This window comes from Diospyros lotus, chromosome 1, assembly GCF_014633365.1.
Source record: "Diospyros lotus cultivar Yz01 chromosome 1, ASM1463336v1, whole genome shotgun sequence".
Classification (NCBI taxonomy): Eukaryota; Viridiplantae; Streptophyta; class Magnoliopsida; order Ericales; family Ebenaceae; genus Diospyros; species Diospyros lotus.
The window spans coordinates 13,266,560-13,286,811 of NC_068338.1; the positions used below are offsets into that span (position 1 = coordinate 13,266,560).

The 20,252-nt window shown below is 36.8% G+C and overlaps 1 protein-coding gene across 2 annotated transcripts in view; it reads left to right on the forward strand.

Annotated features, from left to right (window-relative positions):
• Positions 1 to 1,172: 1,172 nt before the first annotated feature.
• Positions 1,173 to 20,252, forward strand: part of LOC127804145 (callose synthase 3-like) — a 97,217-nt gene continuing 78,137 nt past the window's right edge. The window contains exons 1-8 of one of the 2 annotated variants that reach the window (XM_052340932.1): positions 1,173 to 1,341; positions 1,655 to 1,910; positions 6,541 to 6,641; positions 13,561 to 13,685; positions 13,785 to 13,878; positions 14,084 to 14,194; positions 14,301 to 14,417; positions 14,561 to 14,653. In XM_052340932.1, coding sequence (XP_052196892.1) covers positions 1,712 to 1,910; positions 6,541 to 6,641; positions 13,561 to 13,685; positions 13,785 to 13,878; positions 14,084 to 14,194; positions 14,301 to 14,417; positions 14,561 to 14,653 — 840 coding nt within the window. In that variant the 5' untranslated portion in view covers positions 1,173 to 1,341; positions 1,655 to 1,711. The other variant, XM_052340940.1, reaches the window with a different exon arrangement.

Genomic DNA, 20,252 nt, shown 5'->3' on the forward strand with positions numbered 1-20,252 from the left:
AAATTTATATCAAAATTACCTTTTACTAAAGTGATTTTAACTTTTTTTTTTGTGGTACGATTAGTTTTTTACTTACCTATGCTCTCTTTCTCTCCTTGTTTAACAAAGAAAAAATCAAATCCCATTTCAAAACTCTAGACCCATCAAATGGAGAAATTAAGAAGATTCTTTTAAACAGTTAGTGTGCGTGCCCTGGTGTTTTTCACCGTACAATTCAATGCATTCCCTCATATTACCATCATGCCACTCATTTTTTCAAATTCCTGCTTTTTGTATTAGCTTTGCTTTTTCATACTTAAATTTCAATAATAAGTAGTAAAAGCTTGAAAAATCATTATCTTATCAAAAGAAGCTAAAATCACTTTAACAAAAGATAATTTTGGTATAAATTCTGACTCTCTTTTTCTATTTTGTGCGGCAAAAAGTTAAATTCTTTTGTGTACAAAAAATTCTTTTTTTTATACTTTCCCAACACATAATTTTAGATATGACATTTTTATTCGTACCTAACAAATTTGATCAGATATTATAAAAAATACTAATTTAAGATTTATTTGATGAAACTGATATAGTCACAAAATATAATAATTTATTTAGATATTTTAAAAATAAAACAAATAATTTGATTCATGAGTTAAAATAAAGTACCTAACCTAATATTGTCATCAAATATCATTTTTTGTAATAGTTAAATGTGACCCGATTTTTTAAAATTCAATAGCTTATTTTATTATTTTTTAAATATAATGAGTAATTTGATACTTTACTAGCAAAATAATAGTACCATTAAAAATAAAAAAAATTATATACCCTCCTTTTTTTTTTTTTTATGAGAGAAAAGCAATGGTACATGGTATCTAAACATAGCTTAGGCATCCAAGAATATCATCTAGATAGTGATTCTTCAAAGTCTTTTATAACGCTACGAGTGTTTTCTATTTATTATTATTGAAATTTATGAAAGAAAAAGCAATGGTAACATGATTGACATTTATTATTGAAATTTGAAAAAGAAAAAGCAAAGCTAACACCGAAAGGGAGCGGGGGATTTTAAATAAATTAGAGTGGCGGAATGGATTTGACAAGGACAGGCTAGCAGGAGAGGACCCACTCACTCACTCACCGTCACGCACCAGCCAGCACCAGTAAAATCCAAGATTCAGTACAACTTTCCCCCGCCTCAGATTCCCACGTTCTTCGTCCCTGCTACTGCTTTTCCCCTTTTGCTTCCTTTCCTTCCTGCTAATCAAAAGAGTGGAGCAGCCAAGCCAAAGACTCATTTCTCATTCTCTCTCTCTCTCTCTCTCTCTCTCGCTAGGGTTTGTCAAACCACGACTAACTGTAAGCAACTTCATATCCTGCAATGTGCTCAATCTTTTTCTCCATTTTCGTACTCCATTTTGCTTCCATTATTGCTATGCGTGCTCTGCTCACTATTTCAACTCTATCTCCTTGTCTGCTGCTTTTTTCCTCCAGCTTTGATTCTTAATCTCAACAGGTTTTTTGTTCTTTCCATTGCTGCCACTGTTGTACATTTTTACCTTTTCTCTTTCTTCTCGGTTTCTCCTTTTGATGTGTTTTCGATGATTTGGTGCGTGTGCTAGTTAGGGTTTTGAAATGGGATTTGATTTTTTTTTTTTTTTTGGTTAAACAGAGAGAGGAGGAGAGCATAGCGGTTTTGAGGTGGTATTGAGCAGAGAGTGGAGTGAAAATGTCGTCCTCGTCGAGAGGAGGGTCCGATCAGCCGCCGTCGCAGACGCAGCGGCGGATCATGCGGACTCAGACTGCTGGCAATCTAGGGGAATCGATATTCGATAGTGAGGTGGTGCCCTCGTCTCTTGTACAGATTGCTCCCATTCTGCGTGTTGCCAATGAAGTTGAAAAAGCCAACCCCAGGGTCGCTTATCTCTGTACGTTCTTCTCTCTCATTATTATTTACGGTCTTTTCTTCTTTTGCTGAATGTTTACAGCCTTTTAATTGCCATATTTTGTTAGTCTTGGACAAGCATTCATTTGCGTTTTGCAAGTGATTTTCTTGCTTGTCTAACCAAAAGTTGAGTTAATTTTTCACTTTCGGGAGGCATATAAGTACTCTGAGAAAGTGTAACTGAACTTTGGTTGTGCGGCTAAGTGTATGCACTGTTCATTGTCTGACTGCTGATGCATGGTGATTTAGATGGTGGATTGAATTGGAGGGCGAGTTTTCAGGACTAATTACTTTTTTTGTGAATGAATTCTAATGTTTCTTGCTTTTGAACCATTTAAGTCTGTTCTTGCTGATTGATAGTTTCTTTCAAATTTAAACTCCTCACGGTTTTGCTAATTGTCATATATGAAACAACCTCTTTCTTCAATCTTTATTATTGTTCCTATGGTCCTCTTTTGAGCAGTTAAGAAGGTGATTCTGTTAAAAATAGCTGCAGAACTTTATTAACCTTCTGAATCAGGGATCATCGGAGCCACTGAATTTCAAAATGACGTTTGGCATAACAATGGATTAATTGTTCAACCAATTGGATTTATTCTTCCTTTCTTCTGTTGTTTCTGCAAGAATCTATAAAGATAATAATAGTTGAATCAGCGACCGACGTTCAAAATTCAGCTTTAGCATGTATGCCCTTGTCTAAAGATTCTACTGCATGCATGCATGTCTAGGTTTATGTAACACAATGGTTTCTTAGTGCCACTTGATCAAACAGGAAAGAAGCATTGGAATCACTTGGATGAAAGGGCATTATTGATAGAAAGTCAATCCAACCTGATAGATGCACAAAAGCTAGTGGTTTTTTAGTGTATGAATTTTGAGGAATCTTAGGTTACTTATGCTAAGCTAGAATAGTCCTCCCATTTATTGTAATCCAAGGAAGTTCTTGATTTTAATTTGCTCTTGACCTAAATGTTTGATGGAAGTTATGGATCGTTGTTTGCTCTAATACCAAAGTTGATGCGACGCAACAAAGAGAAATGGCAAAAGTTGGGGAAGGGGAGAAGAGAATTAGGGAGGAAGAAGAATGAGGAGTAGAGAGGGAAAGAGTTCAATAGGGAAGAAACCTCAATTATCATTCCAAAATCAATGACCTTGATTACATCCACATTTCCTTTTTATAGGTTAAAGATAAATCATCTCTTTGATGAAATAATACTAAAACAAAGCTAAAATCTAATTGAACCTTGCTATAACTTTTAGAAGTCAAAATTTTACCTTGGATGCCCTTCCTAATGCAACCCTTTAGCAAGGGAATGATGAGATAAAGTTTCAACACCATCTTCATATAAAAAAGTTTTATACAATGGAGTTGAATGGAGATAAGTGATATGATTGTGTTCCATTGCATAGTTGATATTGTAAAACCAATTCGCACATGGAAACCTTACTTGAAATCTGAAACTTAAATAAAACATAAATATGAAAAATTAAATTTAACAATTCCAATTTCTCATCATTTTTCAAGACTGCTTTGCACTTGAAGATTTTCAGTTTTTGTGTTTAAGCATAGGGCGGTGGATATATAAGGTGGTCAATGTTTCACCTTTTCTGATTTCTTTTTTAATAATGGTTATGCCTCCTTAAGGAAGGTTTATTGTTGTGATGACGGGAAAACCTATTATAGGTTGCAATTAGCTGGTTAAATATCCTTCATAGATGGTGACATTGATTATGCTTTATTATCTAGTGTTGTTCGACTTTTCTTGTTTTGTGTTTTAGCCACTAGAAAACTTCTTGTGCCTTTGTACATTGCTATGCTTTTTGTATGCTCTCCAAGCATTGGTCTTTGTAGTAAGTGAACCCAACAACATCTAATGTGTCAGCTTTTATTGCATGGACCACACCCCTTCACATGGTGCCTCAACTACTAATGTTTCTAAAATTGAAATTGAATCAAGTTAACGAACCATATTATGAATCTTTGGGAGAAGTGGTTGGATTAAGGTTAAGTAGAGAAATTAGGTGTTTGCAAGCCAAATTGGCTTCATGGCTGATAGAACAACGAGGGAAGTTATATTCTTGTTAAGGAGTTTGATGGAAAGATATATGTACATATATATAAACAAAAATATTTTACATATGGTGTTTATAAACTTGGAAAAAGCTTATGAAAAAGTCCCTAGAGGAGAAAGGAATTCAAATTATTTATACACAAGTTATTGAAAACATGTTAGGCATATTTTGATGGGTTTCCTATTTTGATTTTAGATATTATATTTAGGTTAGGTTTTATCTTATTATCTTATCTTGTTATGTTTTAGGCTGGTGTTATCCTTTTAATGAGATCAAGATATGGATGTACACTTGGCTTTAAGTTAAATTGATTAACTATAGAATATATGGAATGTAAGTTTAATAAAAATATAAGTGTAGATGATATTATGGTAAGGATTGAAGATCAGGTAGTATTAAGATATTATTAGTTTAGTATCTTAGATTAATCAACCAAAAAGATCGAGAGATTAATGAGGATGTTATTCATATAATTAAGGTTGAATGGTTAAAATGGAAGAATGCATTTGACGTTTTATGTGATAGTAAGATCTATTAAAACTAAATGGAAAACTTCATAAGGAAGTTATAAAACCATCTTCATTGTATGGCACATAATGTTGGTTAGTAAAGCACTAACATATGCAAAATGTGAATGTAGTGAAGTTATATTGATAAGGTCACAGTGGCCCCTATGAAGATAAGATGTGTGTTGTTGCTGGAATACAATAATTAAAATTTGTTTTTCATGGGGAAACTTAGCGAGTAGTCAGAAGAACCTGGTGAACGATGAGGCTTGCCTTGTGAGGATACTGGTACGGGGGGAAGCAGGGAGAAAATCTTGATCCGTTGTTTGGGAAAGTAAGTGTGGTGCCGGTAGGCAGGGATGATGATGCCATGCAAGGAGAGGTTTCCCCACCTTCGATGCAGATATGGAAGCAGAGATCTTGTAAGACCAAAGATAGTTAGAAGGCACGTGTGGATTTTTCTCGCGTGGGCCTTCTGATGCTTAAGTCAAACGGGGTCATGACGATGATGAAGCAGAATATAGTATGTGATGATGTAGTAGTGTATCTAGGGGTGATTACGAATGATGTGCTTGCACACGTGGATTCGAGTGATCTCTAGATAGGACACTTGGTTATTTCCAGAGATCAAGGCATGACAGACTCAAAAGTCTGAAAGAGCCTCCCAAGGTGGGGGAAGAGCCCATAAAATGGAGGGGTTGATGGGTATTTAAACTTGTTGGTTGGTGACAGAGACATGTGACGTGCACGTGTGGGGGTGCGATGCATTTCCCCATGAAAGCGAGGTTCTTCTCCCACTGCACATGGCGCGGTCCTAGGTTTGGGTTAAGCTCGGAAGGGCCTTGGGGAGAACCACCCGCCCTCCCCCCGGGGTGAGGAAGGACCCCAGAAGGAGGTGGGGTTGGAACAGGTGGGCCACACTGTCGTGGGGCGGGGGAAATGCAGGCGGGGAACATGTCTCCCAAGGTTCCTCTCGGGAGTGAAGCTTGATCGGGGGAAACCACGCAAAATTGGGAAGCTAGTCCTGGATGAATGATGAACAACTATTTAGGAGAGGGTGCTCTAGTCCTAAGAAAATTTTGCTCAAAAGGGATAGCTAACTTCCTTTGGGATGACTCCTTCCAAGGGTACGTAACAACAGTGTAAGATGTGGTTAAAATGGTGGTTATACAAGGAGATGTAAAGGCTCTTATAAGGGTGGTTGAAGTGGAATAAAGCTAAAACAAAAGAGGTAGAGGAAAGATTGAAAAAAATTGGTGAGAGACTCATGAGTATGATATAAATTATACGAACTTTGTAGAAGATATAACTATAGATAAAATGTTTGGAAAACTACAATTCATGTAGTTGGCCCTACCTAGTGAGATTAAGGCTTGATACCCTAGGCGGAATTAAATCTTGATTTATCATTCTAGTCTTAACTATTCTAGTAGTGCTAGACTAATAGTATCGATTCTCGAAAATGTTACCCAATTGGGGTTTTGCCATTGCTTCTTGCCCCTTTGTCCTGAGGTTACTCTACTTTCACCCAAGTTTGTTTTAGAGAGGGGACTTGTATCATTTCTTATTTGCTCCTTTGCCCTAAGATTACTCTTGTCTCCCCCTAATTTGCTTTAAAGGGGACTTGTACCATTTCTCAGGTTCTAGTTCCCTTTACATGAAAACTAAACCATGTGAATGTTTCCCAAATATGATGAGATTGAACTCAATGAATTGTTAAAAAGTCAATGCACCTTGAGGCTGACTTGTAACTTGAGAAAATGGGGAAAAGTAGTTATCTCTAGGTTTTTCTCAATATTACATGAAAGTTAAAATCTAGACTGAACTCTTATGATACTAAAAAGACTAACTATTGAATGGGGAAGGATTGACATTTTGAAGCCTCTTTTCTCTCTCACGAAAACTTGTCTTATTATTTCTTTGTTCAAACAGTGAATTTGTTATTTGTTTATTACTGATTTTTTCTTTGTTGTTTTTGGCCTGTTACCATGTGTTACTTTATCTTCCAACATAACATTCATATTTTGCTTGTAGGTCGATTCTATGCCTTTGAGAAAGCTCATCGTTTGGATCCCACTTCTAGTGGACGTGGTGTTCGACAATTTAAAACTGCGCTTCTTCAACGCTTGGAAAGAGTAAGCTTTAATAGGTTTTGACTTGTGTTTTGAGCATCTTTCTGACTACATTAGTTCACTTAATTTATAGAAACTATGCTTGTTGTAAAAGTGTGACTATGCACTTATAGATCTACACTTTATGCATTTATCTAGTGATGAAGTCGGGGACCTTTTATCTCCTTATTGTTGCTCAAATGGTCTAGGCAAAAAACATGGTGTATTTTTCCCTTTCTAGGAATGGTTTGCATCATATTGTGCCTTTTACGTAGTGTTTTTCCATGAAAATCTACACAAGATTTTTCCTCTGGAACTTTGAAGAAATGGTTTATATGGAGGCCCACATATGCATGATGATGTGGGGGTTTATTTTCCTTAGGACTTGATTTTCTAAATATTTTATTTTTGGCAATTTACACTAGCCACCCTTCAGTTTAGGTTTAGTTCACAATATACTCCCAACATTTTAGTCTTTGTTATCTCTTTCTCTCTCTCTATTTGTTTCTATCTTCTTCTTTAGTCTTTCCCATCTCTTAGATTTTTTTGTTCTTCCACTTTGCATTTTGTTGGTGGTTTACAATAGTTAGATCTCAATTCAACGTAGTTTTCTATTTAAATGAAAATTCATGATGGATACTAGGATCTGTTGGATGATTTTTTCCTACAAGAGGGTCCAATATAATTGTGCTAAAGACAAAGGTTAGAGAGAGGGTTAAAATAATTTTTTTTTTTTTGGGGGGGGGGGGTGTGGGGGAGCAAAATCATGTTTCGATGTTATACAAGTTACTTTTAGCATATCAACTATGTGATGGAATATGATGATCAATTATCATTATTTACCACCATCTCGTGAAACTTTTCCTTATAAAGATGGCGTTAAAACTTTATCTCATCATTCCCTTGCTAGAGGGTTGTGTTAGGTAAGGGCATCTGGTGTAAAATTTTGCCACATTGTTCTTGTGTGTGAGTTTGTATAAGGTGCAGCTATATAGGGGCTAGAAAATTGACATTATGAATGTCGTCCTACCAACCTTAAGGTGGTTAGGATAATGTGCGGTTAATGTTGATGTGATTTGTGGGGTGGGGGACCAGTACCCCTTCTGAACAAGTTGACATGGACATTAATATCTTAATTGGGCAAAATGATTCTCAACCCTTATTTTTTTATGTCTATAAATTGGACAGCATTTGAGGTGACAGAAGTGACACGATCCTAGCGTTTGAATAGGAATTTGGAAGAAATTGGAGGGAATTAGACTGAAAGAGGAGCAAATACAGCAAGAATTGGGGAAGAATATCGGACATAATAGAGAAAAAGAGAGAGAGGAAGAGTAGTAAGATCTGAGAGGGAGAGAATGTAGAGAGAGAATCAGAAGTCGCAATTTGATATCTTCCACAATGATCATTTCTTTACAGCTCTAGTAGCTTTATATAGCTACTACTCCTAGGTAAGTATTTCTGTTACAAAGTAAAGAGAAACAATAACAATTAAAATAACAAAATAACTACTTGCTAAAGTACTATTATATCCTTGGGGGGTCATGACAATTCCCCCCTTCTAGAGAGAGTTCTTGTCCCCAAGAACTTATAATGACTAGCCATTATTTTTCATCCAATCTCTTCCTTCTATATTAGATTTCCTCTTCTTCTTTGCCACTTTTCTTGTTGGGATTTGTTTTATAGTGGATCTTGAATATAGATCTGTTGGTCTTCTAACTTGAAAGACCTGTGGCATTAGATCCAGTAAGTCGTCCATCCATTGATTGAATTTAGCGAATTCTGTCTCGAACCTGTATTCCATGTCCACAGACCAATTCCTTTGAAAATTCACCTTCAAAACAACCTCTTGATAATTGATTTGATTATGCTTTGCCTGTTATGAAATTAACTTCACTGGAACCGCCTCCTAACATCAGCAACCTAAATTCACTGAAACTTGAATTCGGTAAGCCTAGTCTGCCTTTGTTACAACTAGAATTGTTGTAGCTTCCTTCTGGTAGCTTGCCTGAGTTCACCGCTCTGTTCTGCTAGATTGACGACGGAATTTAATAGTTGACAAAAACTAACAGCTTGAGAATCGTTGCACTCATTGCCAATCAAGACTGACAACGGCCAGGACCCACACCCCAATCCAAACCAATTGTTGGAATCCCTACAATTGTTCGCTATCTACCCGCAATCATCGTGAATTCAAGATTGCCCCATACCTTCTTCCACTTTGCACCTTCCTTTCTCGCCGTAATTGGCACCTTCATCTCTCCCCATAGTTTTGAAAGGCGATAGGCACATCGAGGTGCAAAGGGTCCTGGAGCCTGAGGCGTGCCTTTGTGAAGCGAGGCACATCTTTTAGAAAAAAAAAACTCAAAATCTTGTAAAATCATAAACAACTGTTAAATTATCAATAATAACACATGCATATCATTCATGATTCATCATCTTCAAATTCTAAACTAACAACATCAATGTTGATTCATTCATCATGCAAATTCTAAATTAGAAACGTCATTAAAGTCAAACTCAAAGTCTCAAACTCAAACAAGTATCGATCATCATGCAAAGTTCTAAACAAACACATAAACACTACAAGTTCACAATCAATAAAGAAGTTTTAATCAATCATCATCAAGGAGATTATCAACATCAAGGTCAATATCTTCATCATCCCCTTCAATCACCCCTTCATCTTCTTCTCCCTCTTCCAGGTCTTCATCATCTTCGGTCTCTGTCTCACTTTCCTCCTCCTCTTCAATCTCTTGAGTTACTCGTCGCTTTGAAGTTGAAGTCGAAGTTGAACCTGATTGTGATCGAGTTTGTTTAATTTTAAATCGATAACTAGGCTCTCCAATTCCTGCAGCTGCCGCGACATTAATCCATGTCAACTCATCCCCAACGTCATCTGAAAAAATAATTTCATCATCTTTATCATTCTCCTGATCAAGCTTTCTAGTCAACCATTCATTGCTTTCATCAATGTGGGTCAATATGATAGGGTTAATGGAATCACGCATTTGATACCGACGCCTCAATGCTCTATTGTATTTCACAAACACCAAGTCGTTTAAACGAAGTTGATCAAGCCTATTTCTCTGTTTAGTATGAAGCTGCAACAATTTATGCAAACACATACTAAGAATAAGCTACATGAAACAAACTAACTACTAATAAAAATTTTAAGTGTTATATATACAATGCACTTACATTTTCAAACACACTCTAATTATGTTCACACCCAGATGAACTACAAGTCAAGCTAAGAATTTTAATTGCAAAATTTTGCAATGTGCGTGTTGACATTCCATATGAAGCCCACCATTCAGTTGTCCAATAAAATTCATGGGTTAATTATTATCTATTATCTAGAATGATTTTATATATAATGTAATATATATATCTGTATACTTGGGTGATTTCTCAGCTCTCTTTCTAATAGCCATATAGTTTCCAAAGAACCCATCTGCCTTGTTATACATTGAAAGCTCATCATCAATTTGGTCTTGAACCTTTACATCTAGATTTAACTTTCTAATGCATTCATATAAGCCAATCATGATCTCTGGATCTATACGTTCAGTCTTGTAGAAATATTCTGAATTCAAGTACCAACTAGTAGCGTGTAGGGGGCGATGAAGCTGAACATCCCATCGATTATCAATGATCTGAAAAATAGGTGCATACTTCTTTTCATCTCCATTAAAAGAGTTAGCAATCGCTTCTTTGGCCTTATCTATGGCCTCATATATGTATCCCATAACCGGTTTCTTCTCACTGTCCACTAAGCGCAGTATACGCACCAGTGGACTGGCCACCTATAAAGCATATACAACATTGTTCCAAAATGAAGGCATCAAAATCACTTCTACAACCTTTTCAGCCCCCACTTCTTTTACCCACTTGCTTGTCATCCATTTCTCAGAGGTAAATATCCTTCTAAGGTTGCTTTTCAAACTATGCATCCGGCCCAAGGTGATAAAGGCAGTTGCAAACTGTGTTTTTGCAGGGCTCAACAACTCTTTCTTGTCAGTAAACCTCCTAAGCATGTTTACTATACCTGAACGAGTATAGATGTAGCTATTCACCATAATAGCTCTCTCAAATGTCTTCTTCATATTAGACAACTTGAAAATATCTTCCAACATTAAATCCAAGCAGTGCGCTGCACATGGTGTCCAAAACAACGTATGATATTTTGCCTCAAAAAATCTTCCTATTATTATTTAGAGTGAAATTAACAAGATATTAATAAATAATAAATATCTAATGAATATTCAAATTGTTCTATTTATAAACATAATACAAATTACAAAAATGAATTTCATACTTGCTAAAATATTTTTTGAAGCACTATCGGTGACTACTTGCACCACATTTCTTACTCCAATGTTTTCCACACATTTACTTAATAATTGAAACATCTTTTCCCTAGTCTTTGAATAGTTGGAACCATCAATAGACTCCAAAAACATACTTCCTTTAGGAGAATTGACTAAAAAGTTAATCAACGTCCTTTCCCTCTTGTCTTTCTAGCCATCTGACAAAATGAAACATCCATATTTGACCCATGCCTCTTCATGGTCTTTCATCATTGTACGAGTGGCCATCTCTTGTTTGAGAAGGGAAACCTTGACTTCATGGTAATTAGGCGGCTTCACACCCGGACCATACTGACCAACTGCTTCTATAAAGACTTTAAAACTGTTATATGTCACTACATTGAATGGAATGCCTGCATCATACATCCATTGTGCAAAGCTTCTTCATACTCGAGCTTTTTTGCAAAATCATTCTCACCCAACCTTGTTTGCCTTCCTTTGCTCTTGCTTTTCAACACATTAACTTCTAGATCTTTAAGAAAAACATCAAGTGGACCCTTTTGTGTTGGCCCTTAAACACTACCAACACTACCAGTACCACTTCCACTTTCAGTAGATACATTGGGTCTTTTTCTCCTTTGTGGCGGCTCCTCCTCATCATCATATCCTTCACCAAATTGAAAATCATCATCTAACGGTGCCATATTTCGCTCATCCCTATCATTCTTCTTCTTTTGCATATACTCTCAAATCTCTTGTTTTACTGATGGATGACATTTTGGACAAGCTTTAGTGTTCCTAAAACCACCTACAAGATGTTGTTTTGCTTGAAATATGCAACCTTTTGTTACTTTACGACAAAATTTACATGTGGCGGTATTTCTATCATTAGGGTCTGCTTCAAAGTAATTCTATGCCGGGTCAGTTTTGGAAGTTGTCGACGACATTAACTGGGCTGTTACAACACAGTTCCAACTTTCACAAAATTCTCCAATCAACAAGAAAACAACAACTGTATAAAGAGAGAGCAGCAACCAGCAAGAGAAATTAAGCAAGTAGGCAAGAAATAATCAAATAAAACAAATAAGGAACTCACGAGAGTAGGTTGGAACCGAGAAGAGGGGAGGCTGGAATCGAGAATGGCAGCTGGTTTCGGTGGGCAGTGGGCTACTTGACAGCTTGAAAAGAAAGGAGAGGAAGAGAGGAGAAGAGCGTGAGCAGAGGAGAGAAGAGAAGAAGAGAGGAGGTGGGGCATGGTTGGAGAGGAAAGGAAGAGGAAGATCGGGGGCGGCTGGAGAGGAGAGGAAGAGAGGAGGCGGGTGCAGCTGGAGAGGAGAGGAAGAGGAAGATTGGGCGAGCTGGAGAGGAGAGGAAGAGAGGCAGCGGGCACGACTGGAGTCGGGAGGAAGATGGAGTGAGGAGCGAATTGGGCTGCCCAAGTTTTAAATAAAACCTAGGTTTCATGAGGCGCGCCTCACACCCCGATGCCTCACTGTGCAAGGCGAGGGCCTCATTGAAATTGCCTCGCCTCGGCCCATGTGAGGTGCTGAACTGGCACCTTGCGCCTAGGCGCGCCTTTAACATCTATGTCTCTCCCAATCACCATCCAATGGCCGGAGGACCACTGCTTTGCTGCAATCTTCTCAGAATCACTATTGAACTCACATGGCTTGCTTTATCTTCAAATGTTAAACAAGTATTGCTAGAGTTCTGGTCGAAAGCCGCCTGACGCTGCTTCGTCTTTCAATTCCAACTTTGGATTGCCTGACTCCACCACGTTCCGGACTTAATCAACTCTGTACACCTTCAATTTTGAGCCGAGAACTGGTTTGCTCTCTTTTAGTTATGATTTGTCTTTGATTCCTTTAGAATTGGATCGGAAACGATCGCCTATCAAGCCAAGAATCATCGTTGGAATTTGTTTCCAATGATCGATTTGCTTTGCTCAGAATCTTGCTTTGATTCCTTCAAAATCAGATCAGAACAACTATGAAACTTCTGAACTCACAGCCGAGAGTCATCGGCTCTGATACCACTAGACACGATCCTAGGGTTTGCCTAGGATTTGAATAGGAATTTGGAAGAAATTGGGGGGAATTAGACTGAAAGAGGAGGAAATACAGTAAGAATTAGGGAAGAATATCAGACAGAACAAAGAAAGAGAGAGAGAGATCAGAGAAGTTGAGAGAGGATGAGTAGTAAGATCTGAGGGGGAGAGAATGTAGAGAGAGAATCAGAAGTATCAATTTAATATCTTTCACAATGATCATTTCTTTACAGCTCTAGTAGCTTTATATAGCTACTACTCCTAGGTAAGTATTTATGTTACAAAGTAAAGAAGAAACTATAACAACTAAAATAACAAAATAACTACTTGCTAAAGTACTATTATATACTTGGGGTCATGACAATAAGACAATCCATTAATGAGATGACAATGTCTTTTGAAGACCTCCAAAATTACGTTTCACCATAGTTTTAAGAATTTCATTGTCAAACTTAAAGGACATTGCTTTACATTGGTTCCCATTTGTTGAAGATGCTTCCAACTTAAAAGAGTATTATTTTGTGAACTTCTTAATAATTATTATTCTCCCATTTTTTAATGGTCTTTCTTTAAATTTTCTCAGGAGAATGATCCAACGCTGATGGGAAGAGTTAAAAAAAGTGATGCGCGTGAGATGCAAAGCTTTTATCAGCATTACTACAAAAAATATATTCAAGCATTGCAAAATGCTACTGATAAAGCTGACCGGTGAGTTTTCTGAAGGGCATAAAGGAACTCTAGGCAACAGGCTTAGAACTTGCTATTCTATTATTATGTTATGACTGGTCAAAATTTTCTTATTGGTAGTGCACAGCTGACAAAAGCATACCAAACTGCTAATGTCCTCTTTGAGGTCCTGAAGGCTGTCAATCAAACCCAGGCTGTGGAAGTTGATCGTGAGGTGATTACTCAACCCATTATTCCTTGTTCTTTGAAGCATTTCTTGTTGTTGGTGAAGTTAACTGAAAATTTCTTATATTAGGTGGTATTTCCTATGCTGGTTTCTTGAAAAGGCAATGCTTAAATGACCATATAGATAGCAGTTGCCTGAGAATAGTGATTTCAAGTAGGAGATTTGCACTTGCATAATAATTCACCTTGTGCAGATATTGAAAACTCATGATGAAGTTGCAGAGAAGACTCAGATCTATGTTCCTTATAATATTCTTCCTCTTGATCCTGATAGTGCAAATCAGGCAATTATGAGATATTCAGAGGTTTGTTTGCAGTTGTTAATGGTTTGAAATGCAGATGCTTTCTTTTTCTTTTGCTTGAATCTTTTTCTGAGAATGGTTAGAAGTACGTATTTTGGTTAATTTGTAGATTCAAGCTGCTCTTTTAGCTCTTCGTAATACTAGGGGTCTTCCATGGCCAAGGGACTATAAGAAGAAGAAAGATGAAGACATCTTAGATTGGCTTCAAGCAATGTTTGGTTTCCAGGTTAATAACTTTTTTTTATGTTGCATATTGTTTATGACATCTATTGTGGTATAATTTAAAAATCTATTTGAACATATTGATTTGAAAACTATTTTGATTGTTCCTCGTGTCCATGCATGTTGACATCATTAGTGAACTTGCAGAAAGATAATGTGGCAAATCAAAGGGAGCACCTCATTCTGTTACTTGCAAATGTGCACATTCGGCAGTTTCCAAAGCCGGATCAACAACCTAAGGTTTGTCTAATTAAACAAATGCTTCCTTGGAGGATATGCTATACTCCCATCACATTTAACATGCCACCAACAACATCTATATTGTCCCCAAAGTCAAAAGGCATGGCTGCCTTTCTGTGGATGCTACAATTTTCCTTTTCATTGTTTTCTTCTTTGTAGATCCGTACTGCTATTTTTTTTTTTTTTTGAGAAATCAATTTGAACTGAAATTAATTCCATTGCATTAATTTTAGCACCTGATTTTTCCAAAAAGTTTTTCCAGATTCATTGCTTTGGTTTTATATCTTCTATCTGGTGGGTTCATTTTTCAGAGCATACAAGGTTTCTGTTTCTGTTAAGAAGTGTGGGTGGCACGTAGGAAAGCTTTTGGTCTTAGTTTGATATACTGGTTGTTTCCATTTTCTGCTTATTCTTCTGCATTGCCGAAACGGCTGATTTCTGCGAAATGCCAATTTGGAAGGGTTGCTATCTTTCCACGAGAAAAACCTGTTCTACCTGCCTTCTCCCCCATTTTGTTCAATTGTTAGCTTCAAATGTGTAAAAGTGGGGGAAAGGTTTCATATTTTTGGTATCCAAATTGCTATTAGGGAAGTTTGGAATCATGTTTGACATTTTTACATATATTTATTGTAGGGTCAATCACCCTTTATATACAAGAGAATAATTACAAAATAGGAAACTATGAAATAGGAAGCAAAACAATTGGAATCAAATCTGTACAAGAGTCAAGCCATAATTATAGGAATAATTCCACAATCATGGGAAGCAAGATGATTGATTGATTGGTATGGATTAATTGATTGATATGATTTCCAACACTCTTCATAGTTATTAAAGGCGCAAGACACACTAAGGTGCAAAGGGGTCATGGAGCCCGAGGCGCAAGGCGAGGCGCACTTAGAAAAAAATCTAATATAATAAAATATAGAAAAATTAAAAGGATAAAAACAAAATATAATAAATTAACAAGTATTCATCATCAAATTCAAACATAAACAATTCATAATCAAACAAAAAATTCAAGAAAACAAACACAACAATAATAACATCCAACATCAATCATCACCAATCATAAGATGATCTTTTTCTTCATCATCATCATCATTATCTAAAGTATATTGGTCATTTCCAAAGTCCTCATTTTCTTCCTCTTCTTCATATTCTTCTTCAAAATCAATATTGTTGTAACGAGCGGAAGACTCAAACACACAGCAACACAAGTATTCAAATAATCCAAACACTTCGGCAGAAGATAATCACACAAAGACTTACCCTGAAAATAAAGTGCAAGCAAACAAAGGAAAAAGAACCGAGAAAAGAGACACAAAAGTTTTTACCGTGGTTCACCCTAGAATAGGGCTACGTCCATGTTGAGCTCCGGATGAAGAGCTCATTGCACTATTTTGAGAAAGGTTACACCCTCAATACATACAATCTGTACATCAATGGTTCTTTAACAAAATAGTCTTTCAATCACCAAATACAGATTAGAAGCAAACCCTAAGAACCAAAGATTACACGAAAACAGAAAACATAGAGAATGAAAACCCTTGCTCCCGAAAGAACCCTTCCGCTGATCGCTCTTCCCTCCCTTCTCTTCTTTCTTCGCTTTTCTTTTGCAATTTTCAATCTCGAGGAGCTGTAGTATTTCTATAGAATCTGAGCGGTTGAGATTGGATCCAAATAAAGGCAGAATCAACGGTGTATTTATGCAAGGAAAAATATCTCTGCTATATCCTAGAAAACATGAATAAATTCGAATTTAGACTTTAAAAGATAAATAATAGCAACTGATATTTAACAAATTGGAATTATCTTCTTCTTTCAAGTTGCATCATTCCTTTAAATTTGGTAGCTTATCTTATCTTCTAGGCTGCCTCATCCTTCCAATCTTGAAATCTTATCTCCAACAATCCTATCTCCCTTTTTCAAACTCAAGCATCTTATCTTATCATCCAACAACTCCCCCTCAAGCTGGAGAGTATATGTTGACCATTCTCAGCTTATATGTAATCTCCTAAAATCTTGCTGGTGGAAGACCTTTAGTTATAATATCTGCTAGTTGGTATTCTATTGGCATCTAAGGAGTGGTTATTAAGCCATTGTCAAATTTTTTCTTTGATGAAATGCTTATCGATCTCTATATGTTTGATACGATCATGTTGAATTAGATTGTGTGCAATATCAATAGTAGATTTATTGTCCTTTTGCTACCAATCTTGCTTTGTATCTTTCAAGTGTCCAATCAGATTTGTATTTCAATGTAAACACCCATTTACATTCGCTTGGTTTCTTATTCTTTGGTCTATGTATAACCTCCCAAGTTCTGTTCTTTTCTAATGCTTTCGTTTCCTCCCTCATAGCAAGTGTCCAATTCTTATCCTTTAATGCAGCATGAACTAACTTTGGGATTTCTAGAGTGTTGAATGAGGTAAGAAAGGCTTGATATTGAGAGGATAGTGTATGGTTAGATACAAATTGAGATATAGGGTAGATAGGGTATTTTGTGCATTCTTGGGTGCCTTTTCTTAATACAATGGGAAGATTGAGATCATGAGACTTAGGTTCTTCTACAGAGATTGGAGAGGGGATAGTGGTATTACCTTTATTCAAATAGGAATCTTGAATTTTTGTTGGTTTAGGATCAACTTCCTTCCTTCTTGAGTAAACAAGAGTTTCTCTTTCAAGGCTAGCTGTTGTAATTTGGCCGTGTGTTCATCACATTTAGTTTTGGACTGAATTGGGGAGATCTTTGATGGAGAGGGTGAACTGGATTCTCATCCATGGTAGATTGAGGGGAAGATAAGGTAGAACGTTGTGCTGGAAGGGATTTTGGTGATTGACGTGAAGAAGAATGAGTCGGTTGAGAAGATGAAGGAGAAGAGGAAAGATTTAAATGGGTGTCTGGAGTGAGATCCTTATCTTTACGAGAGTGCTCTATTTAAAGATGGGGTTGGGAAGAAAGGAAAAAAGGGGTATCTTCATGGAAAGTAACATTCATGGAAACAAAGAGTTTGTGAGAGGATGGATGATAGCATTTACACCCTTTTTGAGTGTTGGAATATCCAAGGAAGATACATTTAAGAGCCTGAGGATCAAGTTTATCACGGTTATGTTGATGAATATGAACATATGCCGTGCATCCAAAAACTTTAGGGACAAAGTTCAGGAAATTGAGACAGGTGGATAGTGTTTCATTAAGCGCCAAATAGGGCTCTTGTTGTCAAGGGATGGAGAGGGTAAGTAGTTAATCAAATGAGTTGCAATTAGCACAGCTTCTCCCTAGAAATGTTTAGGTATACAGGATTGAAATAAAAGGGTTCAGGTGACATTTCAAAGGTGATGATTTTTCCTTTCAGCCACGCTATTTTGTTGGGGGTTGTCTACACAAGAGAACTCGTGAATAATGCCTTCTTTTAGAAGGAAATGATTTAGACATTAGTTGAAGTGATCTTTGGCATGATTCGATCAAAACCTTTTGATAGACACTCTGAGTTACCTTTTGATCATTTGACAAAAATATTAGTATAGGTGCTCTAGACCCAATTAGATTGGGCAAATTGTACACTGACATTTTTAATCATATTTCATATTGAATAAAGAGTTATTTAATTCTACAAGAAGTCGTTCTATTAGTTTCTTGTTATTAATGTAATGATCGGATGAAACTAGATAGAAGTCCATGTGATGTATACTGTGATTAATCTATAAAGATGTGAGATGATGCATTACAGTTTCTCGACATCATTAAATGTCCCAAGTCGTAGCAATGTCAAGAATGGACATTGACAATTGCGGTAAGACTTGTATGTGCTATGTTTTTGCTATGTGATAGCAACGAGGGACTCACACCCATAGGCATGAGAATGCCTAGACAAGTACATAGGTGACCAATGTTGGAGAACATGTCACTGGACATGACTCGCCATGAGAATCCATTCTGGTTAAATGTTGATGGAATTCTTATACGAGATGGGTGTAACTAATCCTTGGACCTGAGGTTGTCACTGTCATCTCATAAGAAAACCGATATGCTTTGACATCGTTTCGATGGGCCTAGATAAAGGCTGCACGTGGGCGATCGTTGGGCATATCGTAAGGCTTATGGAGATGGGTGCGTAACTAAGATGGGACTCGTCTATCCCTTGATAGAGGATGATGTATCTAAGGCGCCTTCGGTGGATATTCACTTTAAATCCATGGCCATGGTGAAAGAGATCAATAAGGAGTTATTGATTCACTTTCTATTAAGTGAAGATATCTGGATAATCGAAGAAAGACTTATGTGATCATAATCAAGCAACACATTGCCAACTTGAGATCGCATAGGATACATTGACGAGAGGATCGAATTACACGGTAACCATGCTCGTGAAAGGTTATTTGCGGATTATGAATCCTTCTGAATAATTGGGTAGGCATGATGCCTTGCTAGAGGCCAATCTTGTCTTATGTGTTCGTACCGACACATTGCCAACATATTCGGGAGCCTAATGAGTCATACGCAATAGGCACGGTCCTTGGCTTAAATTAGGAAAGCGGACGTATGGTTAAGTGGGACACTTCGGCAAGAAGTTGTGCCGTCGTAGGTTCTCACAGGAAAAGAGCAAACAGACGTAATGATGTCGATATGACGAGGGGTCGTCATAAAGGAAAAGGTTTCCTAAAATAGCAATTGATTAAATTAGAAAGTAGTTTCTAACTTAATGATTAAATTAGAAAGAAGTTTTTAATTTAATAATTTGGGCTTAATTTAATACTTGAGCTAAATAAAGTATTTGGGCCAAATATTAAATTAAATTAAATATTTGAGCTAAATTAGATTTGGGTCAAATATTAAATAATAAATATTATATTTGGGCTAAATAAGATTTGGGCCAAATATTAAATATTAATTATTTGGGTTTGAATTAGATTTGGGCCACATATTTATAAATGAATTTGTGCAATTTTAATTTCTAGTTGGACTAGGATTAATGGGCTAGCCCAATCCATGTCCCCTAGGGTTTGGGAAAACCCTAGGAGATTGCTTCTTTATAAATACCCCTTTATGGGATGCCCAAATTATGCCTCTTATTTTGTTGGTTTTCAAGAGTTGAAAATCAATTATTTTCCTGTCCATTCATAAGCCTTGTTAGGAGAAGGAGCTAGCACTCCCATTCCGCTCTCCTTGGCAACAGACGCGCGCCGCGTATCACAAGTTAGAGGCCGGACACTTGGACGGCTTGAATCCGCAAACGACTTAAAAATCTAAAGGTTAGATTTACTTTATTATGTATGTGATTGTTTGATTTCGACGTTGATCCAATCGCCGCGCTCGGGGTAAGGTTCAAAATTTTGAACTACGCTGTTTGCCTCGTAGCGATCTTGCTTTACTTTCAAGAAAATGGGAATAATAGTAGAAACTTCGGATTTATCTTTCATGAGTTAAATCCATGTGACTTTTGTGCAATCATCAATAAAGAAAATAAACCATCTAGCCTCCGTGCAATTGCGAACCCTTGAAGGACCCCACACATCACTATAGATTAAGGAAAAAGGTAAAGCAAACCTTTTATTAACCTAAGGAAAAGAAATTTTGTGATGTTTAGTAAGTTCA